Source organism: Nelumbo lutea, chromosome 3 (genome assembly GCF_056320005.1).
Source record: "Nelumbo lutea isolate HS-2025 chromosome 3, American lotus-T2T, whole genome shotgun sequence".
NCBI lineage: Eukaryota > Viridiplantae > Streptophyta > Magnoliopsida > Proteales > Nelumbonaceae > Nelumbo > Nelumbo lutea.
Window position 1 is genome coordinate 116,629,485 of NC_142686.1, and position 24,425 is coordinate 116,653,909.

Consider the following 24,425-nt stretch of genomic DNA (forward strand, 5'->3'; position numbering starts at 1 on the left):
TTATTATTTATCATACTTATTATTGTTTAATATGTAAAATATATGATGTTAAAAATGTTCTAATTTTTTATTTATATATTTTTGTATTTTATTTATTTTTGAATTTTATTATTTAATTGTGGCAATATGGATTAGCTCATTTGACCCCAAATGGTTTAATTTTTACCACCACCTAGATGAAAGCACTATTTTTTCAAGTAGATTTTAAATGTATAAGTTTTTATGTTATTGAGATTATTAATTTATTATGTTGGATTTAATTAATAAAATTTAAAAATATGAAGGAATAAAATGCCTTAAATATATGATTCAATGAAGGTGAATGCAAGTTAATACCTTGAGTGTTGGATTTAATGAGAAGGAATTGAATGCTTTAAAATGACCTCTTTTTCATTGTATTTTCAATTTTTAAAAATTTTATTATTTGACTATGTCTTCATTTCATTTCGAGGTAGATTTTAAATTTGGCATTCTATTATCGTCATTAATAAAAATACTTCTTACATTTCATACTTATTTACTTTAATTTTTTATTATTTAATTATGACATTATTTATTAATCCATTTGACCCTAAATGGTCGAATTGCTTGCCCACCACCAGTAGGTAAGAAAATAGTTTTTTTTTCAAATTGCTTTTCAAAATATTTATTTTTATACTTTAAGAAGTAATATTATGGATTTAATTACAATAATTTAATGGTGAGAAAAATATATCTTAAATATAGGATTTAATGAGAGAGAATAAGAAAATATTTGTATTTCCAATTGGTTTTAAATTTTACATTCAATTTCTATCATTAATAAAAACATTTCTTATTTATCATACTTATTATTGTTTAATATGTATGTTAAAAATGTTTCCAATTTTCTTAAGATCTATTTTTTTATTTTATTATTTAATCGTGGCAATATGGATTGACCCATTTGCCCCAAAATGGTTTAATTTATTACCACCACCTAGATGAAAACATTATTTTTTTTAGGTAGATTTTAAAAGTATAAACTTTTATGTTATTGGAATTGTCAACTTATTAAGTATGAATTTAATTAATAGAACCTAATGATGAGAAGAAGCAAATATGACTTAAATATATGATTCAATGAACATGAATGCAAGTTAATAACATAAATGTTGGATTTAATGATAGTGGATTGAATGTATTGAATATCTTAAAATTACCTCTTTTCAATTCATTTAATATCAATAACCAATTACCCTATTTGCCCTCATTTTTTATCAATAAACTTAAATATAGATGGGTAAATTTTATCATAAAAAAATACAGAAATATTCTTAAGGCCATTCATGCTTTTTAAAGTGGTATAGATGTTTATTTTGCCATAATAATATCAATTTCAATGGGGTACATGTACCTCTCTTTGTTTTTATTTATATTTTTATCTTAATAATATGGACAGACAAAACATACCCTTATTTATAAATAAATCATTGAAACTAATATACTTGATGATGGTTTTGTCTTTTAAATTAATTATTAGTATTTCTTGATTCACAAAAAAATAAACAAAATATTAGTTTTGAGCTGTGTGTGTGGTTGTGTGCGCGAGCCCAAACCGCCCCTTAATCTTAATTGAACTAATTAATAATGTAAAAATGCCTGAGGGCTCATGGACTGGAGTTGGAGAGGTGTATCAATATCATCAAATAACTAGTTGATCTCGACCGTCTAATATCCCTGTCGAGTGTGCCTGTTGTTAAATAATAAAGTATGTTGTATGGTAGGTAGATAGACAACTCACAACTAGGACTAACTAGGGTTGTGTTAAGTGTAAGTAAAACACTCCGACTCCGACTCCGACTAATCATCATCACTGAGTGTGGTGGAAGCATTCAGCAATCAGCATTGGATCCGTCCTCGGCTCCTCCCTCCCTAATTGACTCAGAAAGAAAAAACCCTTCTGCCATCTGCCATCTGTCATCTGTCAAACTTCTTTTCTCATGCCACACACGACAACGACCTTACTCCCCACCTTGTGTCCTTCTTGTCCCTTCTTTTCAATCTATATTTTTTTTTTCTATTGTTCCTTCTTTCAATTTTTACATTACTAAACTATCCCTCCCTGTTTAAACTTTAAACCCCACGTTCATGAGTTCATCCAGCCGCATTCACTGATATTCTCGAAGTAAGGCTGGATGAGCGTGACCAGCAATGTATGATGATCCGCAGATCCAGACTCTTTCAACACTTCTTTCTCTCTACATTTAACATTCCCCTCTTCGTAAACACAATGACAATAATAAGCATGATACAGAAGAAGGGGGTTTTTATAGTTCAGTCCACTCCTAGCGTGGTCGAAGAGTGTCACGTGCAGATTCACGTGAGGGGAAAGAGAAAGAGACAGTGTCACTGTTACAGACTCACAGTTAACACGTGGAGACCGCCACCGGGGAGGGCGTCAGGTAGAGTCTGGACGTGAAGCCAAGGGAAGTTCCCGCATTATTAATTTGGGTAATAAAGATTTATCATAAAACTAATTAGGGTAATGAAGGGTTTGCCCAGTCATAATAGGGAATATTTTGGTGGTCAAATAACTTCGTTTAGAGGGACCATTTAAGGGTTTTTTTTTGTTCAATGCAAATTGCTTTTCTTTTTCTTTTTGTAAATTTCATAAACGAAAACAGTATTAGCTGGTTTGAAAATAAGTTGGTTTTCAAAACAAAAACAAAGAAAACATATTCTGAAGTAAAAAAACATGTTCTTCAATTTTTTGTTTAAAAATTATGTCTTCCGTATATCACGATTCATAAATCATATAATTTTTATACCATAAAATTTGCTTTTATTTTAAAAATCATTATTTTGATGGTTGGTTTTTTGAATTTTTTTTTTCTCTTTTTAAAACAACAGAACTAGAAACAACAAAAACTTCCATGTTGTACAACTACAAGGAATACCCTGTAATTACATTTACAGTAATGCTTCAGGGTATATTGGTTAGCTTAGATCTTAGGGCATTCTGTAACATACAAATTGACTACTTTCAAATTCAAGGATTTTTAATAAAGGAAACGAGCTTTACTTATTCATATTTTTTCACCTGTGATCGGAACAAGCTTACAAAATGGAGAGACAAGTCAAAACTCCGAATAGAGAAATCAAAGCTATAGTTTTGACAGATATTCCAACTGAATCATATAATTGTCACTTAAAACGTCATGCAACTTAATCTCTGTTTAGCAAGGAAGTCTATGACACCACTGTCCTCAAATTCTTCCAAGTGCCGTCAATCAAAGTTCCAAAAATATAATCCAACACTCTACTTCTCTGCAAAGTGCAAACGGTGTCATACTACTACTTCGGTTTCATCGAAATCTTCTGTTCCGTGCACCAGACACCATCCAAGTATCCTTCGTTTTGATCACAGACACAGTAAGAGAGATAGAGAGACAGGTCCTAGAGAAGGTGGACACAGGGGTCCTCTATGGGGCCATAGTTGTTTGTTTTTTGGCGGGCAGCAACGGTCACTTTCAATGATTTTCTTTGGCCTGTGACTCTCCAAGTTCCATCTAACCAAAGCTTGTATATTGCTTGTCATTTCCATCGAAACGTCCTCGAGGCTTCTTCTCCCAAAGGCCTTGTGTGCTTGGGCTTCTATTGTTTGATCAGACAAGAGTGGGTGGTCCGGTAGCTGTAAAAAGTGGAAGCTTGGGTATTGGGCTGAAAGGGAAGAACAGATCTCAATCATATGAGGAGATCTGTAACTGTAAGTAATTTTACTCCTCTCATGTTCTGTTTTGTTATTCCTCTTTTCTTCTGTTCTATGTTGAGAATGGTCTGAATTCTTGTTCTCTATCTATAAAAAATAAAAATCTCCTGCTGAGAGCAGAATGGGATCTGAGGGGAAAATGCTTTCTTTTCCTTTCTCTAATTCTTTATTAGTTGTTTTTCTTCATGTTTGGAATTACTGTGCTTATAAAGATATAGTACCTGAACCATCCACGCTCATCCAAGAAGAAGAAAACGATTCTTGTTTCGTTTCACATTTCTATTATGGGTTCTAGTGGGTGCTCTGTTTTTTTTTTAACAAATTGTCCTTCAATTGAACAGAGCTGTTCTCTCGATCTAATGGTACTTTGGATTAGAAATGTCGAGCACCACTTTGTGTTACTTTATTGGGTTCAGATCCACTGCTAAATATTTGTGCTGCTGTATTTCTATTTCAGAATGTACTTCATTTTACCCACATTCTTTTCTTTCTGTTTATTTATTTATTTCCTTACCCTTTTTTCATTTCTACATCCTTGGTTTATCAGATAGTCTGGAGTTCTCAAGATAAGCACTGTTGAGACAAAACTTGTATAATGGAAATTGCATCTGAAGAAATCTATTTTTGCTCTTGGATTTTGGTATTAACTTGAATTCAGATCCCCTTTCAGCTGCTGGAGGTGATTCTGGTACTTGCATCAATGTGTGAAGCTCAATGGGCTATAGGTAGCAGCTCGCATTGCACACAAACAAGCCCGAGGGAAGTTCGACCACACAGTGTCACCATAATTGAATTTGGTGCTGTTGGAGACGGCGTAACTCTCAACACCAAAGCATTTCAGAATGCCATTTTCTATCTCAACTCATTCACTGACAAGGGAGGGGCCCAGCTTTTTGTACCAGCTGGTCGATGGTTGACAGGAAGTTTCGAACTCATCAGTCATCTTACTTTGTTGTTAGACAAGGATGCAGTAATCCTTGGATCAACAGTAAGCCCATTACTCCTTGTTCTAAGATGTTTCACTTCAAATTACATAAATGGAGCATCAGAATCTTTTTGATGTGCTCTGTTTATTTGCATGCCCATAGTCTGGCACACTGCAGAGAAACTTCAATAGATGAATGGTCTAACAGTCAGAAAATTAGGGTTGGAGGAGGTGAGGTTCTGAGTGATTGCTGCCAAGGAATTTTCCTAAGGACTTGAGTTTATGTTTATGTCAAGCCAGTTCATAATCAGTAATAAAGTTTGTAGTAAATAGAAGAAAGACCACCTATACCCTCTTTGGGCATCAAAAACCTGCATTTGAGTGAAATGGGTTGTCTCCAATCAGCTGAGCCTGTACTCTATCTCATTTAGACATATCTGTTGCAATGGTCTATCCACAGCTCATGATTTAAATCAGCTAATCTCTGGTTTGTTTCAGCACTCTGATGACTGGCCTGTTATTGATCCTTTACCCTCTTATGGACGAGGTAGGGAATTGCCTGGTGGAAGGCATAGAAGCCTAATCTATGGACGCAATCTGACAGATGTCATTATAACAGGTTAGTGATAAAGATGCAGAACTGAACTCAATCTATATTTTCACCATTTTTTTTTTTTTTTTTTTGTGATTTTGAATATCTCATGGTACAGGTGACAATGGAACAATTGATGGTCAAGGCAATGTCTGGTGGAACTGGTTCAGAAATGGAACTTTGAACTATACTCGGCCCCATCTGGTTGAGTTGATGAATTCAACTGGTGTGATTGTCTCAAACTTGACATTCTTAAACTCTCCATTTTGGACCATCCACCCTGTATATTGCAGGTTTGTCCCCTCTGAAAGGATTTAACTGCCTCTCTGTTTGCTTACCTCTGTAAAAACATTGAAAAGTGGAGATTTTTATGTATTAGTGGGAGAGTTGAGACTGTTTTTGCTGAATGAACAGTGAAGTTGTTGTCCAGGATGTGACAATCCTTGCCCCTCTTGATTCGCCAAATACAGATGGGATCAATCCAGGTGATTACTCAATAGTTCTGTAATTTTTTTTGGTGACTGGGAAATTAACATTTCTATTGATTTAGGTTGCAGCCAATGAGTAGTTGAACTTAATCCTTTTATTCAACTCAACAGTAGACCTTAATCCCAACTATTTAGGGTCAGCTACATAATCCTGTCCTACCATTATGCTTTATCAAGAGTCAATTCTTCAATCAGATAATAAGTTCTCAGACCATTTCTTATTACTTCAGTCCTTGTCTTCTTTGGCTTTCCCTGTGCTCTTTTAAATCCTTGTACTGAAACTTTCAAGGGCACATTGGTTTCAATCTCACCTCTATAAAGATTCCTAATCAAAGAAACCTAAGAAGACAGCTTCAGGTTCTTATTCAACTTGCTTCCATAACAGATGATTCATTGGCAATTACATTGGAAGACAAATCTAGAATGTGGCCTCAGACTCCCAATTCCTCTAAATCTTTAATTAGAGTTTCGAGAAAGAATGGCAGTTACAGGATGGAGAGGATTGAGCTTCTTAGCAGTTAATGTTTTTCAGTCAATTATAGCTAGGTGAATGTGGAAATGAATTTAGGTAAAAACACATTGCTTAACCAGTACTAGCTTATTTGTTCTCTTATTGGTCTCAATGGTCATATTTGTAGAATAGAAACATGCATGGATGTTTTCAATCAGCAAAAACATATTTGTATAGAAACAAAAATATATTATGATGCATATTTATTAGATTTGAAAAATTTTACATAAATATTTTCTTCTTTCATACTTGCTAAAAAATAAAAAATGTATATCAAGAAACTGTTTGTTTGAATAAATTGCATCCTGGTTAACTTTGTTTAAATGTATAAAGATTCATCAGATGACGTCTGTATTGAGGATTGTTATATTAGCACGGGTGATGATCTGATCTCCATCAAAAGTGGTTGGGATGAATATGGCATTTCTTATGCTCGACCCAGTTCCAACATTATAATCCGACGCATTGCTGGACAGACATCATCAAGTTCTGGAATTGCAATTGGGAGTGAAATGTCAGGTGGTGTATCAGAAGTGCACGCAGAAAGCCTTCAGTTCTTCAATTCAAAAACTGGCATCAGAATAAAGACATCTCCTGGACGGGGTGGGTATGTAAGAAATGTCTATGTCTCAGACGTAGATTTGACAGATGTAAAGATGGCTATTAGGTTGACAGGTAATTATGGTGAGCACCCAGATGCATCTTATGATCCAAAAGCCCTCCCCGACATAAACAAGATTACTTTCAAAGATATCAGAGGAGATAATATCAGTGTTGCAGGCCTTCTGGAGGGTATTGAAGGAGATAATTTCGTCGGCATTTGCCTGTCCAACATCACCCTCAATGTAACCTCATCTTCCCCGTGGAACTGTTCATTCATTCGAGGTTATTCTGACTCGGTTTCTCCAGATACCTGTGAGCCTCTCAGAGACAGAATCTTCCCTCACCATTCATCTTCTTGCTACCACATATCCGATGATTTGCAGACCCCAAGTGATAGAGAGCAAAAGTCATGGTCGATGCCACGATTAAGTTTTAGTTTTACTATAATATAGTCTTTGGTTCAGTAATGCAAATAACTCTTTTTTTTTTTGTTTTTTTTTTAATGTAAGCATCTCCTGTCCCCTGCATCCCCCGCATCCCCTGCACCCCCTGCACCAGGGGTGGGGCATCAAACCCCACCAGAAGGGTAAAAAAACAGAGAAACAGAAGTCAGAAAACTTGATTCTTGCCATTTCTCATCATGACAGTCTGTTGACTCATGGTGGAAATTTGGATGGATTTTTTTTTTCCTTTTTTTTGGCTGAGTAGTTGACTTGTGACAAACAAGGTCTTGACTGTTGAGGGATGATTTGTTTCTTGTAATTTTGTGTGCAGTGACAATAATTGAGTGATTCATTGGACATTGACATGCATTGATGACATGCTTGTATTACCCTACTTTTTATTCTTTGTAATACAAGTTGGAATACAAAGTAGACAGAATTTATGCAGAGAGCAAATTGCGAATTGGACTACGCACATCTGGGGGTTGTTCCCTGGATAAAGAGGTTAAGACACTTGATACTCATGTGACAAACATCTCCACTGTGAGGATTAATCATATTTCATGTTCTATACTAGCTGAAGATTCATTTATACAGAGGATATAATTTCGTTTTCCTTTGTTATAAGCAGCTAATATTTGGGGTTTGTATTCTGGAGTCTGGACTAAAGAGGCATACCAACAAATGTACAGAACTGAGGTAGACCTCATAGATAGAGTTTCGTCAAGCAGGAAGCAGCCCACCTAAGACTACTTGGAACTTCTTGGCCCTGCATCAAATACAGACACAAGATATGTCTCTTTTTTTTTTTTTTTTGGAAAGAAGATAGAACTCTTAAGCTAAATGGGAAAGGATGCATAGAGATTCATCTAAAATGTAAAACAACAAATGCTTTACAAGATGACGAATCATTGAGATTAAGGTTGTGTTTGGTTAAGCTTCAGGATTTGTGCTTTCAAGGCTCAAAAGCACAGTCCCAACCTTAGGCGTTGTGCATTGGATATTAGAAGTATTTTGGGTTCAGCCAAAAACACTTTTTTGGCTCAGTTTTGTTTTTTTTTTTTCACAGCCCAAAACTCAAGAGAAAAACCTATCCAAACAGAAACTAAATTATATTTTTAGAAGTAAACTTGAGAGGTCCATGATGGTAGTTCCTCAGTCCTCATCACAAAAGTGGTTCCACGGCGCCATAATAGTCATGACATATGCTACTCCGTAGTCAACCCAAAAAGGCAAAAAGTACGTTCTTATGAAAAGTGAATTTTGTTCACAAATTTATAACCTTCATGGACAACAGGACAAGGGAAAATAAAATTATTAAGGTCTCATGTACAAGGCTTGAATTTCCAACCATTCTATATCCTATAAATTCTGTAGATAAACTCCACATTAGTATTGTATTTTCTGTCTGCTTGGAGCTAGTTATGGGAGGATCATTGCTTAGTGCAATGGATCTTGGGAGCATGAAAAAATGGCTTTGAATTTAAGAGCAGGTACTTCAAGTATCACAGTCCACCCAGTCCAGGACCTTTGATTGACAGAACCAAAATTTAGTAAAAAAAACCTTAAGATGCCAGATGCAGCTATAGATATGGACAGCGGAAATGGAAATACAGGTATCCTCCATCCCATGCAAATACCATGCTTTTATAGATATTAGAGTCCGTTTGGTTCGCAATTGGAATCGAAATTGAGGCCCATTTGATTCGTAGGAATAGGGGTCTGGAATCGGAATCGGATGGGCTGTTCCAATTCCAACTGTTTAGTTGGACGGTATTGGAATCCCATTCTTATTCCTGCTGGAATGGTCATTCCCTTATCCCTGCCCTTCCCTTGAGAATGAAATCTCATTCCTGTTGATTTCAGTTTTCATTTCTATTCCTGTCCGAACGAAACAGACTATGGGAATAGACCATTCTGATTCCGATTCTGACTGCGAAACAAACAGACCCTGAAATCCTTCGAAATCGGAATTGGAATGGTCTATTCTTATAGTCTGTTTGGTCCAAACTGGAATGGGAATGGAAATTATAATCAGCAGGAATGAGATTTAATTCCCAAGGGAGGGGCATACAGCCATTCCCTCAAATGGGAGAATGCCATTCCAGTAGGAATGGGAATGGGATTCTGATTCCGCCCAACCAAACAGTTGGAACCAGAATAGCTCATTCCGGTTCCGAGTCCAGACCCCTATTCCTGCAAACCAAATGGGGCCTTAGTTTTTTTCCTCGACTTTATTTATTTATAGTTTTTTTTTTTTGAGTGAGAATGTATACAAAGAGAAGCAAAGCAACAAAGCAAAGCAACAGTTGTTTCTGGTTTCAAAAAGAAAACCAGACAAACACCCCCTTCATAGTCATAGAAAATGTTTTAGTGGCGGACTGCAGGAACCCAGATTTCCTCCAAACCCTTCAGTACGTAGGGGGAAGTGATGGATCGACAGATCATCACTGTCCACTACTGAAGCGGCTGAAGGAACTCTCTAGCTCTAGGTGACACCAAACGCTACTCTACCTCGGCCCCTTCAAATAGTTCAGGTTCGGTGTTGGTCGTTTATATACATGAAAAAGCAAAATGCAGAGTAGTGTAGTGTAGGACGTCATCTCTTCAAGTTGAAGACCAGCATATTTAATTATTTATTCCCTAATTTATTTGAGTTGAGGATGAACTTGGTCGTTCTTGCAGACTGTTTCTTATTTTCAAGTGCCCAGGTTCATTGAACCTAGCCTCCTTAGCCTTATTCGTAGCTAGCTGATTAGTTGGTTGGTTGGCCACAGAATCAATTTATAGCTAGCTTTTGGTTACCTCTATGATGTTGAGCTGATTATATGAAATTAAGGGTCTGTTTGGTTCGAGGGAATAAACCCTAAAATCAGAAACATTCCGATTCTGGATATTTGGTCGATCAGAATGGGAACGAGGAATCAGAATGCCATTCCCCCATTTTGGGGAATGGCCATTCCCGATCCCCTCCCCTGGAATGTGATTCCCATTCTGTTATTAGTTTTCATTTTTTGGGACAAAAAAACCCCTCCAATCCAGCTTGCGGTTGAGTTGCGGTGAGAAGGAAGAATCCCATGCTATTGCCATTGCCGTTACTGCCGTCAACCCCATCTCCGGTGAGGAGGTCAATCTCTTCTCTCTTTCCTCTCTTCTTCTTCTTCTTCTTCTCACATTCCCTCCTCTGTTCTGTCATTGCCGTTGCAATGGTCGTTGTAGCGGCAGATTGGACCGAAATCCCTCTTTTCTTATCTCTCTTCCCCCATTTTCCTTTCTCATTCTCTCATTTCTCCTATTTTTTCCTGATTTCCTTTATCATTCCTATCACTCTTTCGACGAGCAAAGCACAACATTTATAGAGGCACGAATCTAGTTTTCTTGCATATATTCAGCGATTTTTCGCCGTTTCTGGGTTTACTCTCGTCTACCATCAGCTTCGTCAGTTTTCCAAGGACTCCCCTATTATTGTTCTTTGTCACATGTTAAGAAAAACCATCTATAACGAAAATCACTCGAGAGAATCCATCTTTCTTCCAGATTTCAAGCAGAGTCCACGCCAGTGAGGTTGTCTTATCTTGTGAGTCGCCCTCGTCCACATTCCTGATTGTCATTGTGTCTCACAGCAAACAACCTAAGGTGAAAAATCAACTGAAACTCGTCCTTGTTGCATCGACCAAGTCCAGGCCAAATCCCAATTTTGGTAAGTACGATTTTCACTGTGTTTTACTTTGATTTTTTTTTTCTGAATTTGCTGAATTTGATGTTTTTTTTTCTGAATTTTGAGTATTTTCATGCTTTTTTTTTTTCTGAATTTGTTGCAAAATTATTGTAATTTTTGCATTTTTCTGCAAAAATTCTGTGTTTTTTGTATTTTTTTGTTTTTTATTTTATTTTTATTAGGGGTAAAATTAAAAATCATGGCTGATTCCGATTTCAGCCTCTTAATAAACCAAATAACATCAATCGGAATCCGATTCAGATTCCTGTTTGAACCAAACAGGTAAGAAGAATAAGCCATTCCAATTCTAATTCCGATTCTGATTCCAATTCCGGTCACGAACCAAACGGACCCTAAGTGTGTTTCCACTTTCCTAAACACAAACCCAAATATTCCCATCACTGAATTAGTGTCTAGGATTTCGTTTTCATTGGTTGCAGCAGGCTTATTGCACAAGTAGATATCCAAGTAACTGACCATAAATGTCGTGGTAATACTTGGGCCTTCTCAGACCTGCAAGCTTTTTTCCTTTTTAATTACTATTTATAAAGAGACTTTATAAACATCTAGATAATCAGGTTGGCTAAAAATTGGGATGTAAAAAGAAAAGAGAGAGAGAACTATAATCCTTTGATTTTACTGCATATAATTGGATGATGTGGAAGATTTTCCTCTCAAGTTAAATAAAAACTTTGCAAGCGTAAGCCCAAATCAAATGATAATAACTTATCCGATAAGGATGATTTCAATTCTGGCATTAGCATATTGTTTTAATGGTCGATCCCAATTCTTCATAGATGGAGCAGGTGGCAAATTATAGGGGCTCAAAATTTGAGTACAGTCTTAGTTTTAGTTTCTTGTTTATGTAGAGTAGTGATTGAATTGGAACTTTTAGATAGTGTTTGGTAAAAGGAATAAAATCAAATGATGTGTTGAAATGAGAACATGAGATCCACGAGTCAATTCTTGATTCCCTATACCACCCTAGCTAATGCCTACCATTGGTGTCTAGTCTCCAAATGGCAAAAAAAAAGTCAAAGATTTAAACCTCCACTGATGCTTATGCTAAATACCAAGATCCCCCTTTTTTTTCAAGACACAAGACCTCTTTTATGTAAAACTGTAAACCTGTTCATGGACTCATGGCTAAGTATATTGAGGTAGAGAGAGATTAAAGACTAGAGTTTTGTATTTGAAGATAACAAGAAGAATAAAAAAGGGCAAAAAGGACTTTTTAACAATCCTATTAGACATATATAACTCTGATAGGGGACGTCTTGATCCTTTAAAGTTTTAGAAGAGATAGCATAAACAACGTGATGGGTAAAAGGTAATTGACTAAGATTCCACCATACAATAGTTGTTTCTGAATTATGGTCCCCTTTCCCTTAATTCTCTGCCTACCCAGTACCCACTCCGTTAAATAGCAATTTGTTACAACCAATTACCAGATCTATCTATGTAAAGGTAATCTGGACAACCCATTTATTAATTGTCCATTTGGGAGGGCTCAGATGAACGTTGACTGGGCTAAACTGGTTCAACTGTTACAATCGACTGAGTGAATTAATTTGAGCTCTTTAGGCTGCATTTTGAAACAATGCAAATGGAGTGTAAATTTCGGTTCAGGATAAATTTGCATTCTAATTTATTTTTGTTTGTGTTTAGCAATATTACATTTTTGCATTGATAAATGATAGACCAATACATATTTACATTGATAATAAGATGTAAAAGTACATCAATAAAAAAGAAGTAAATTTGTATTCAAGTGACCTTTTGATTAAAAAAAAACATATGCTTTATTGGAATTCGTATTTGCATCTATTATAGCTAAAAGTTTGTTTGGTAAGAAGGTAACTAAATTGGGTTAGTGAACCCAATTTTGCAATTTATATGAATCGTTTTACTTTCTACATTATTTGCATCATTTCCAAACACAACCTTAATTGATTTTTTTTTTTTACAAACATTGCCTGTTTGGGAGGGTTTTTGGAACATAGTTTCTCACATTAATTCCGAGTTGGGCCTGGCGTGGAACTCAAAAGCTGTACATGTTTGGTGAAAATCCAGCCTTCCAAATGCAAAAAAAAAAAAAAAAGAGTTCACATCTGCCCCCCCCCCCCTCCCCCAGAATGCCCCCCAAAAACGCCCCACATGCACATCTCAACGTGCATTTAGAACATCTCATACTTGTCATAGGGAGATGCTCCCAATACATTTGTAGGGGAAGATGTGACTTCCAAAAAAAACGCTACTATAAATTAAATAGGTTTTTGACATCAGTGCTGAGAACATCACACTGAGAAAAACCGGTGTTGCCACATAGGTGTTTTTTGAGAAAACAACACTGGTTTTGTTTGGTACCAATGCTGGTAGCAGCGTTTCCAATAATGATCTATATTATTCAACATCCAAGATGATGCCACATCATTGCATCATTGGCAGCAATGCACCATTTTCCTAGAAAACATTGAATTTGGTGTTATTCCACACCACACTTTCCCGATTTCTAAGGCATGGTCTGGAGCAATGTTTTTTTTTAGAAAAAATGGTACCAAACAAGAATATGTTATTTGAAGCACCATTTCCTCTGATGTGATGCCTACATGGTGCCGTTTGGCACCATTTTCTCAGAACGACATTAATGCCAAACATCGCCTAAAGCTACTCTAGATAGCTTGTCCAGAACATGGGTGCTGAAACGGCCACGATTCAATCAACACAACTCACCTCGAACATACTATCTGTATATTAGGTTCACCTTCACCAGATGCTGCACTCGAGCCCTCCCAAATAGCTGGCACCATGTAAAATCCATTTAGTACTTGAAGATCAAACTTTTAGAGTAGCTTTAGGCACTCTAAAATTGCAATTATTCAACTAAAGAAGGAGACCATGAAATTGCAAAACCATGATCATCAAGTTAACCAATAAACCATGGTTTTCAAAATTGGACCAGATCGGATGATTGGATTTTTTCTAAAATTATTGATTTGGCCAACAAAACGCTGATTCAGGTGGTTGAGGGGAAAGTTGTCAATACTTGAATGGAACGAAAATACCCCTTTTAATAATGAATTTTTTATAGATAAGATGGTCATTCCTTTATTTACATAGAAAATAAAAGAACATGGCTAAATGCACTTATCCGAATAATCTTTCTTAGAAAACACTTACCCAGACAAATGCATTCGGATAAATTACTTACAGAAAAACAAACGGGGCATAAGTATTCAAACGTCTGGGTATATGAAAAATTATGGATGGGGCCTGCGCTTGCAACTGTATGGATTCTGTAGCCTGCAACTTTATGCTCGACCGATGCAAGAATACCTGTCACTACAGAAGAGTTAAACCCAGCCAGAAGATACTAATAGCCAAGGGCCACAGTTGGTTTTATCAATTAATTAGTATGAACGCCTTATGATTCTTGTACCACATTAGTTAATTTTTTTTAGGGCTGGGAAGCTGTGAAGTGAAGTGTCGTGGAGGTACGTAATCGGTAATCTATAGATATGCAGGAACAGGAACCCTTGGCCGCCGCTGGACACAAAATGACTAAATAGCATGAATTAAAATACATAACATAGGTAAGAAAAGAAAAAGAGAAAGAAACCATATGAGCAAGCTTGATTTCCAGGACTGGAGACTTACAACCTTTTCCTCTATAGCTTCTCCAACCACCGACACACAAGCTATCCTTTAAGACTTTCAGAGACTATTTGAGAGTCTGAGACATCAATTGGAGTTTTTCAATTCCCAGCAGGAAACGTTAATTGCTTTATGTTAAGAAAGAATGAGTTCGTCTAGGCCAGATGCATGCGTCAACTTGAAGCGCTTCTCCTTGATGTTAGAGCTTTAATTTTTTGTTTGTTCCAAACAATAAGCAGAAATTTCTTGTTAAAGGTCTTTTTCTATGTACATATGAAATGAATCTTTAGTTGTTTTTTATGGTGCACGATCTAATGATTCTTGTTGGTAGATAGTTCCGATGCTGGATTGAGTAGGTTATTTGGTCGAGTTGCAAGAAAGTGATGATTAGAGTGTCTGGGTTGTTTTATCCGGGGTGAACACTTCGATGCTTAAGTCAATGAAGAGTTTTGAGAGAGCTAAAAACGAGAAAACTAGAGAGTTGGTTAATTGTGGGAGCTAAATCGTGCGTACCTTTTTTTGTGAATGGAGATGCCTTTATATAGGTGAGCTACCGTAAGGCTCATGAAGCATGTTTGAGATCTTTGGCCCATTTGGTTTGGAGGTGGTTTCATGCCTAGAGATGGACTCCGCGTAAGTGGGTAGTGTCTATCTAGTCACATCTGAAGCAGGTGGGGTGATAATTAGCTCTTCTGAAGTGGCATCATGATCCCCGGGAAGTCGGAGATGATAACTCATTGAATGAGGTCACCCGACACGTCAGATAGGTTGTTAGTTGAACTTGGGTTAGGTCGGTGGAAGCAGGTCGCCTCTTACGCCGACCTAATGTCTTGTCGGGCTGTCCGCAGTTTGATCTGCCAAGGTGGTGCTGAGGTCATCAAGGTAGGTGCAAGGCGTTTGAGGTGCTCTCGAGATTTACTTACAAGGTGTTGAGATATCGTCTAACTGTTTTTAGGTTCCACATGTCATTAGAGGGCCAAATTACCTCTCAACAGTTTTCATTTTATTTATTAATTTATATATAGTTTTTTTTTGTAAAAAAAAAAATTAGATATAGTTAAGGACTTTGGGTATGGTGACAAATGAAGTGATAATATTTAAAAACATATAGATAAAAAAAATTATAATGGCAGCCAGATTATGTATGCTATCGGTTTGAGTAAGCCTAAGCCTGAGCTCTTGTTAGATATATAAAAGAATGCAAATAGTTTTCTTTGATGTGTTGGCTAGTGAAATATAGGTGGACAAAGGTTTTGGATATATCTTGGAAACTCTTGCTGCTGATAGAATGGGATCTTATAGATAATAATTAAGAGAGCCAAGTACTTCTCTACAAATTGTCATTCCTGCAAATGATCCAACCGCTAAAATATAAGTAGTTTATGGAGGGAAGGGAATAGGATCCCCGGTCCCAACCCTTTATCAAGTATCAATCCCCAGTCCCAACGCTTGTATGTTTTCATTTATGGCACGAAGATGTTCCTAAGGCTGCGTTTGAATGCAGTGGAAAAATTCATCATATAAAAATTAATCGGTAGAAAAATTCATTATGTAAAATTTCATCGTTTAAAACTATTGAACTGTTGGGAATTTTTAAATGGGAATGAATATAAAAGTACATTGATTTTATTGATGTATCATTTACATTGATTACCGATATAAAAGTCAACCAAAACAGGATATATTACATTGATTTTTTATGTAATTTTTATATGAAAAAGAAACAACTACAATTAAAGTGGACCGGGTGTAGAGTTTTTACATAAATTTACATTTACACCTCAATCAAATGCAACCTAATTCATTGCTGCAAGTGCTAGTGCTATGAAATGGGAGTGAGAAAGGTTTTCCATACTTATATGTATGTTGTAAAATCTGATTCTGTGCTCACAAGATCATGCTCATACCATTGCCATATATTGGGAATATTTTCATACTTATGCTTATTTTATGGGAGATTCCAATGCAAGGCTGTAAGGGACTGTGCAAACTGTATAAGCAGTCTTGTGAGGATCAAATCTGACTTTGTATGCTCACTCATTGGAAGATGTTTCCGATGTATGACTGCAATATTGTGAATATGAGGTTGGTGTTAAAAGCAGTTGTATGAGGAACAAACCTATTTTAGGTTGGTTGGTAGCATTGTTTTATAAGACTTAAGCCTAAAGCTGTGAGGTGTACAGGTGAACAAATTTTGCCAGGAAGGTGTGGGGCTTAAAAGTATGAATGATTTTTTAGTGATTTAATGCAAAAAAAAATATATATTTTTTATAATTTTAATAATTATAGGCCAAATAAAAAAAATAAAAAAGAAAAACCAATACAACAAATCAAATTCTATTAATTTTTGTTAGTGTTTAAGAAATTACGGCTCAACTGCACCTCTACCCTTTTAAAACCTTGGTTGGATATTTGGATATTTGGATATGCTACTCACAAAATGCGCTTAACAGGTACCATCTGACAGCGCTAATGCATGGCAGCGGTGCATTTGGAAACATCTTCCATAAATGGCATCATGTACGCGACATGTCCTCAATCCGATCTCAGTTCAGTTCAGCAGAATGTTAAGGGTCGTAATTAGTTAATATTATCCCTCCATCTATTAATGACATCATGGATGATGTCTACTGACTACTGGCTTGCTATTTAAGTCACCTGCTTGTGGTGGCCTCGCCAATAGACAACACACAAATCCCACTTCATCATCCACGTTCTGGCCTTCCGGGGGGGTGGGTTTAGCTCTTCAGCTGATTGGGACTTGGGACTCGGGGAGGTGTGAGGAGTCGGGATCTGCAAGAAACCCCCATCGCGTACATGTCTTGCTGCATGCTCGATTAAAACATTAATACAACAAGGTAGAGTTGTCCGCAAGCATTCATATTATTAACATTGTTACAGGCAAAGCTCCATCCATTGAACGTACCAGCAGAAACATCCTTCGTTATAAATTAAAGCTCGTACAACCGTACACTTTGCATTTTATTATTCTCCGGGAAGCTTCCTCTCCTGGTGTTTTCAACCCAATCAAACCGGGGGTAAATTCGCCACTGTGACATGACACTGACACTGAAGTCGTTGTTTGTTGTTCCTAACAGTACTGTTGAGAGCATATCCAGGCTCCAGCCTTAAAAACTTCCCCCATTCTCCTACCTTTTTCCTATTGGAATTCATCTCCTAAAAACAGTTCTACATTCCTACTTGCTTCAGTTCACTAAGGTATACCCTCCTATTATCATTTCAACAATCAAGAAGATTATTATAACTATTTCAGTTGGTTAATAATATTCTAGTTAGGCTTATGACATTTTTCTTTGTATTTAGTTCATTAAATTAAATTACTGTCTCTGTGAACCATAGGCATTTCAAGGATGACAATATTCTTCAATTGATTATTGTTCTAGCTGGGCAAGGTTTTCTTTTCAGTGTTTTCAGTTGATTAATTGCTTTTTTTTTAAGAAAAAAAATATTTCATGGATTTCTAGATACTATGTGTTTGCTGAGGATTTCCATTTTAGTTTTTATTCTTCTTTTGATCATCTTCAGTATTCTTTTCTATATATCCTTTTATTTTAGCATTTTCTGTGTGTCTGTGTGTAGACATATCAATTTAGTCTGAGCATGGTTCCTACTGTTCTTTGAGCATGATTCTATCCCTTTTCTGGGTTTATCGAATTTAATTATTAAGTAATTCTGATTCTTAATTAAGCATTTGTTATCCAAGAGTATTTTCATCCTTCTAATATCAATTTTATAACTTTTATTATGTCAATTTCAAGTTTTGGAGGCTTCAATTTTTTTTTTTTTTTTTGGCTAGTCAGAATTTTGGGTTCAGGTCAATCCTTCCAATAACATATTGTTTATTTGTTCTGTAACCAGGGAAATTAAACATGACGAAAAAGTTTCTTCTGTTACTTATCTGTTTGTCGGCCCTGACATATGCCTTAGCACTCCATCCTTCTTCTAATGGCGGGTTAGTGAGAATTGGTTTAAAAAAGAAGCAGCTGGATCCTACTAGTATAAATGCTGCAAGACATGCGAAGAAACTAGGCAGGTATGCAGATGGTCTTGAGAACCTCCCTCGCAATCTGGATAGTTCTGATGTAGATATAGTATCATTGAAGAACTATATGGACGCCCAATACTTTGGAGAGATTGGTATTGGTTCTCCTCCACAGAACTTCACTGTCATATTTGATACTGGAAGTTCCAACCTCTGGGTCCCATCAGTAAAGTGCTACTTTTCTGTACGTTTTCTATACAAATCTCTTCATCTTCTGTAATCATCTTCAAGGATTTTCTTTTACGATTAATATTTTTTCTATGCAGATTTCTTGCTATTTCCATTCCAAGTTCAAGGCAGACCTGTCAAGTACATATACAAAGATTGGTAACCTTTCCATGGAAACATCCTTTAGTCATTCATGATCTCTAGATATCTTGAGTTATAAGGCCGTTAGTATAATAAAGATTATAAATATTCTTTCAAGAAAATCTGCACTAAAATTGCTGTGAATTTTGATCAGGAAATTCTTGCAATATTCATTATGGATCTGGATCAATTTCTGGCTTCTTTGGTCAAGATAACATTCAAGTTGGGAATCTTGTTATTAAGGATCAAGTGGGTTCTTTTTTCAGTCTTAACTTCAAATATGTCCCCTGTAATTTGGCTGTATTGAGTGGTCATGGATGTATTGCAACAATATTTCAGGTTTTCATAGAGGCCACACGAGAAGGAAGTCTCTCTTTCTTACTAGCAAAGTTTGATGGCATACTTGGTCTTGGATTTCAAGAAATTTCTGTTGGCAATGTTGTGCCCTTCTGGTATAGTTTCACATAATCCGACTATTATTCTTATTTTTTAACACTTTTTTTTTTTTTTTAGAAAACTGAAATCACTCTCTCTTTATTTCTGTTCACTTTCAATGGCATAGACTGGTTATACTGATTCATGTTCTGGCAACAGGTACAATATGGTGAGGCAAGGTCTTGTAAATGATGCTGTCTTCTCTTTTTGGCTCAACCGAGATCCAGAAGCAGAGGAAGGAGGTGAGATAGTCTTTGGTGGTGTTAATGATAAACGCTTCAAGGGAAAACATACTTATGTTCCCATTACTAAAAAGGGATACTGGCAGGTGAATTTTAATCTTGTTTACATCACACTGTGCTATTTCTTCTTTTTTTTTTTTTTATCATTAAATGATTTTATATATTGTGTTTATTTTCCTTCTCCAGTTTGAGTTGGGAGACTTTCTTATTGGGAATAATTCAACAGGTGATGTATTACTATAACAAGTCCATCCTGCTTCATTTTGTAGGATAGTTAACTGATTCTATTATAATTTATGAGTAGAGATACCATTGCTGTTTAATGAATCAACATCATTAAAAGAAAAGGGGATTAAAATAACATTTTACTGTTGTTATTGGGTGTTGCATTAAAAAACTGGAATTCTGATTCTCTGTGCCATAGCAAATTTTACCGATAGATGTGAAGTAAACAAGATTTTATGAACTCTTGGGTTTGTATTTTTCAGGGTTTTGTGAAAATGGTTGTGCTGCTATAGTGGATTCTGGAACATCCTTACTAGCTGGTCCAACTGTATGCAATTTTACATCTTAACAAATTGGTTATTCATTCCTAGAAATATATTCATGATTGATTCATATTTTCTGTTCCTTCTGCCCCATTCCCTTTCTTTTCTTAATTTCTTAATTTTTTTTTGTTCTCCTTTGTGCATTGCTTTCTCTGATCTTCTATAGTCAATCTTCAATCCCAGACTGTTGTGACTCAAATCAACCATGCCATTGGAGCAGAAGGAGTTGTGAGCATGGAATGTAAAGTAGTTGTGTCTCAGTATGGAGAATTGATATGGAAACTCTTAACAGCAGGGGTATTTTATTTCTCCATTCACTATTTCTCATTATTTTTGAAAAATTTTCTTGACAATCAAATTATCATTTTACATTCCATAAAGGAGGGCAAGCCACCAATACATAGTTTCTTGAATAGGTGGAATTTTATATATCATTTTTTGATGCAGTTTTCTAATTGTATAAATGGGTGTAAAATGTACTTCTGAAGGTGCTCTTTGTACATGTTTGAGGGTGTTTCGCCCTCCTTTCGTGAATGAAATACATCACACTTTGCTTATCAACAAAAAAAAAAAAAAAAAGAGAGTAAATATATGGCTTGTTTGCAGGTGCGACCTGATAAAGTGTGTTCACAGATTGGTCTATGCTTTTTCAATGGGGATCAGAAAGTGAGGTCAGGAAGTCTTTTATGTACATGATTTGATCAATTTTAATTCTCACTTTACTGAAACTGAAACCTGATTCCATGCAGCGCCAATATTGAAACAGTTGTTGAAAAGCAAAGCAGCGAGGAATCATTGTCTGGTGAGAGTACTGTACTGTGTGCCGCCTGTGAAATGGCCGTTGTTTGGATTCGCAACCAGCTTAAACTAAACAAAACTAAGGATGTAGTCTTCCATTATGTCAGTGAGGTCATTTATTTCCAGAACCCTGATTTAACTTGATGCAGAGCTTCAGGTTGATAATAAAATCTCGAGCCATTTTGAATTTTGTTTCAGCTGTGTGAGAGCGTGCCAGCAAGTCGTGCAGGAGAGTCAGTTATTGACTGTGGTAGCCTTGCAAGCTTGCCAAATGTTTCATTTGTCATTGGGAGCAAGGTCTTTATCCTCACTCCAGAACAGGTGCGGTTTGTTATGAGTTTTGACTTGTTTTTTTTATTTGCTTGAGGTTAAGGGCTTCGCCAATTTTTGAATTTGAAGAGAAAATGTTCAAATCCACTCCAGCACATGCCTTCTGATCTCTTTTATGATTTGACAAAATTCTCATGTCTAAGTTGTATTTGTCTTCTCTTTTTATTTTCATCAGTAAAACTGGCAAGGGCGATCTTACTGTGTGTATCAGTGGGTTTATTACATTAGTTTGCTCCAAACATATGCTTTTTGATCTCTTGTTGTATTATTTGGAAAATTGGAAATTTCTCTTAGTCTTAACTTGTATTTGTCTTTCTTCTCTTTTTCTTTTCAGTATGTTCTAAAAACTGGTCAGGGGGATCTCACTGTCTGCGTCAGTGGGTTTATTACTTTAGATTTGCCGCCTCCTCGGGGTCCACTCTGGTATGTGATAATACTCTGCAGTTTATGCTTATAGTGTGGACCTGGTGTGCAGCATTTGGATTTGTTACCCTTAACATTTGATTCTTTTCTTACACGGTTCTTGTTCCATGGTGTGTGTGAGTTGGGAAAGAAACTCAAAGCCACGAGGTAATGTGGATGCCTGGATGCCGGGGGGGGCGGGGTCCAATCACATTATCTAAGCACAGATCGAGCTATTACCCAACATCGTTCCTAGCCATCCGGGTATTGGTATCACCGGAGAGAAAGAAATACCCCCATAAGACAACTACCAACAACCGAACTGAAGAAACCCAAGACCAGAAAATCAAGAGCAAAACCATATATGGAAATGCCTTCCTAGTTTTAACTTACGTGCTGTTTGGATATAATCCTGCTTTTTGGGCTTTTACCGTACGTGTAGTGTGTACTTTGTGTTGTGAAATGGCTTTGGCAAAAGTAAACATATACATGTCAAGCATTCCTAAGTGGAATATAAGGCCAAATGGCTGCATGTTAATTTCTACTTGGCCACATCATGTTTGCCGCATGGCTTATATGTTTAATTGTTTTATTAATTCTATTAATTATCTAAGAAATGGTTTTGTTGTTTTCTTACTAAATTAATCTTCCTTTATTTATTCGATCATATTATTAATTGGTCAATTATTTTTGCTATTAAATAAATAATTTATTATTTTTTACCATATGACTTATTTTAATGTTTTTTATCTAAATTATTTAAGCTTTTCATTAGTTGAATGAATGAATGAATTGATTATTTCTCCTTTTACTTATTTATGAAAGATGGGCGTCATCATGTGATCCTCGTGATAATTTAAAACCCAAAGTAAAACTAACATGGATCAAAAGTAAAACTGGCTTCATGCTTATTTTGGTCTTTCTTGTGGTTTTATTATTTAGAAATTAATTAACGGAAAAAAAAAAAAAATTTATGGGTGCAGGATTCTGGGAGATATTTTCATGGGAGTGTATCACACAGTGTTTGACTTCAATAATCTCCAAGTTGGATTTGCGGAAGCTGTTTGATAACACTAATAAGCCTAGCCTTTTGTACATATCTAATCTCTTAGCTCTACTGCTCTAGTCTCAGTATGTGATGAGTTTAGCAGAGGTAGAAGGCTGGAGTCATTTTATGTTGGTGATCAGTGGATATGATGAGGGGCGGATCGGAGGAAGTGACCGTCCTTCCAGCACTTGAGAACTTCAGATATGCATATGTTATATCAGCAAATTAAGGTTGCTAGCTCCTACCTAGTACCTACATGGAACCTCTTATAATGTAAAAATATATGGAAAGAAGCAATGTAATGATCATACGTGGTATCGTGGTGTACATGAGTCGTCATGAGATGCTCTTACTTAATTTGCCAGTTTGCCACTAGACTAGATGGGGTTTCTCTCATTTTTTGTGCAGTGGAATGAAACATGCTTTCGTTTTTGCCACTAGACTAGATGTGTAAGTGAGTTGGGGTTGAAATCTACTTAAACTACAAAATTGAAACTGCCATAAAAAAAGCATCTAATTTTTACCAAGTCTCAAACTACGCTAACACAGCTAGCATCAAATGTAGTGGGTGTTTGGCTCAAATAGGGGTGCAACTTCGACCGGTTGGGTTGGGTTAAAGGTCAATCCAGACCTAACCCTAAAGGTACAAACCTTGTGTTCCGGCATTGCCCAACCCAAGGTCAGGTCCAAGTCTATCAATCCAGGCTACATCCAAGTATAGTCTAATACAACTCGGATTAGGCTTGGGCTTGACTTGGGTCAGCACGGCTCAGTTAAATTTAGGTGGGTTGATAAAGTTTCGATATATTTTTTGTATAATCATATTTTACTCAATTTAAGGAGCTTGAATATGCTCCTAAATCCTAATCATCTCCCCAACAAGTCACTACAACCTACATCGGGGACATCTCCCCATCCCCATGAATGACAAGATACACCTGATGTGTGGTTCTAGTGGCTAGTTGGGAGGACGGTTGGTGCATTTGTTGGGAGCAGATCTGGATTCCAGTTTAATCATATAACTGGTTGAAAATATTGTATAAATTCCATTTATAAATATATAGGCTGACCTGGGGTTGAATTGGATTAGACTTGGGTTGAGGCCTTGGGTACGCAGACCCAAATTTTCTGGCCCAGGCCCAGTCACTGAGATATGTTACACCCGTGTCAATAATGACTTTGAGAATAAACTGTTCTTGATCTGTGGGAGCTTCAAAAATCACCTTGAAGAGCAATAATTTTTTTGAAGCCCAAACAACAATAATAGAATCATTGTTTTGAGGCAAAACTTTACTCACGGGTCATACTATATCATATGGAAATCACTGTCTTTCGTGGGACAAGTGAGCAATCTCAGCCACAATATTAAACATCAAGGGATCTTGTAGAGTACAAAACCTTGCTTGCTTGTATTTTGTTTTATTTTGTATGTATTTACACTTTACATATTTATATATACTTCCAAACTGAGCTTAAGCTTCATTGAAAAATGTTGAGATTACAAGCGACCCACACAACAACGATCACCAAAGTGACCGACAGACTCACCGGACACCACCCAGAAGAAGCAACCAACAGTAACACTA

General features: G+C 36.3%; 2 protein-coding genes across 10 annotated transcripts; both read left to right on the forward strand.

Annotated features, from left to right (window-relative positions):
• Window positions 1–3,034: 3,034 nt before the first annotated feature.
• On the forward strand, window positions 3,035–7,668 carry LOC148867919 (putative polygalacturonase). 4 transcript variants are annotated; one of them, XM_088981578.1, is made up of 6 exons: window positions 3,035–3,727; window positions 4,401–4,718; window positions 5,154–5,274; window positions 5,366–5,540; window positions 5,662–5,732; window positions 6,580–7,668. In XM_088981578.1, the coding sequence occupies exons 1-6, from the start codon at window positions 3,710–3,712 to the stop codon at window positions 7,299–7,301; spliced, it is 1,425 nt and encodes a 474-aa protein (XP_088837704.1). In that variant the 5' UTR covers window positions 3,035–3,709; the 3' UTR covers window positions 7,302–7,668. The 4 variants fall into 4 exon arrangements, with proteins under 4 accessions (XP_088837704.1, XP_088837705.1, XP_088837702.1 ...); XM_088981579.1 differs by having other exon boundaries at window positions 3,060–3,727; window positions 6,589–7,668; XM_088981576.1 differs by having other exon boundaries at window positions 3,300–3,727; window positions 4,389–4,718.
• A 9,745-nt stretch (window positions 7,669–17,413) lies between these two features.
• LOC148867920 (aspartic proteinase A1-like) lies at window positions 17,414–23,279 on the forward strand. 6 transcript variants are annotated; one of them, XM_088979541.1, is made up of 14 exons: window positions 17,414–17,522; window positions 18,544–18,911; window positions 18,994–19,054; window positions 19,191–19,285; window positions 19,376–19,488; window positions 19,631–19,799; window positions 19,900–19,939; window positions 20,202–20,266; window positions 20,445–20,558; window positions 20,868–20,932; window positions 21,011–21,170; window positions 21,258–21,380; window positions 21,724–21,812; window positions 22,775–23,279. In XM_088979541.1, exons 2-14 carry the CDS (start codon window positions 18,555–18,557, stop codon window positions 22,857–22,859), a joined length of 1,536 nt encoding a protein of 511 aa, XP_088835667.1. In that variant the 5' UTR covers window positions 17,414–17,522; window positions 18,544–18,554; the 3' UTR covers window positions 22,860–23,279. The 6 variants fall into 6 exon arrangements, with proteins under 6 accessions (XP_088835667.1, XP_088835666.1, XP_088835669.1 ...); XM_088979540.1 differs by lacking the exon at window positions 17,414–17,522 and adding an exon at window positions 17,745–17,883; XM_088979543.1 differs by lacking the exon at window positions 17,414–17,522 and adding an exon at window positions 17,745–17,883 and having other exon boundaries at window positions 21,011–21,161.
• Window positions 23,280–24,425: the final 1,146 nt, after the last annotated feature.

Coding starts and splice junctions, on each gene's coding strand:
- LOC148867920 (XM_088979541.1), top strand. CDS start 18,555: ATGACGAAAAAGTTTCTTCTGTTACTTATCTGTTTGTCGGCCCTGACA. Junction 19,489..19,630: donor GGCAATGTTGTGCCCTTCTG/GTATAGTTTCAC, acceptor TTCTGGCAACAG/GTACAATATGGTGAGGCAAG. Junction 20,933..21,010: donor AATGGGGATCAGAAAGTGAG/GTCAGGAAGTCT, acceptor GATTCCATGCAG/CGCCAATATTGAAACAGTTG.
- LOC148867919 (XM_088981576.1), top strand. Junction 4,719..5,153: donor CAGTAATCCTTGGATCAACA/GTAAGCCCATTA, acceptor GGTTTGTTTCAG/CACTCTGATGACTGGCCTGT. Junction 5,275..5,365: donor GACAGATGTCATTATAACAG/GTTAGTGATAAA, acceptor CTCATGGTACAG/GTGACAATGGAACAATTGAT.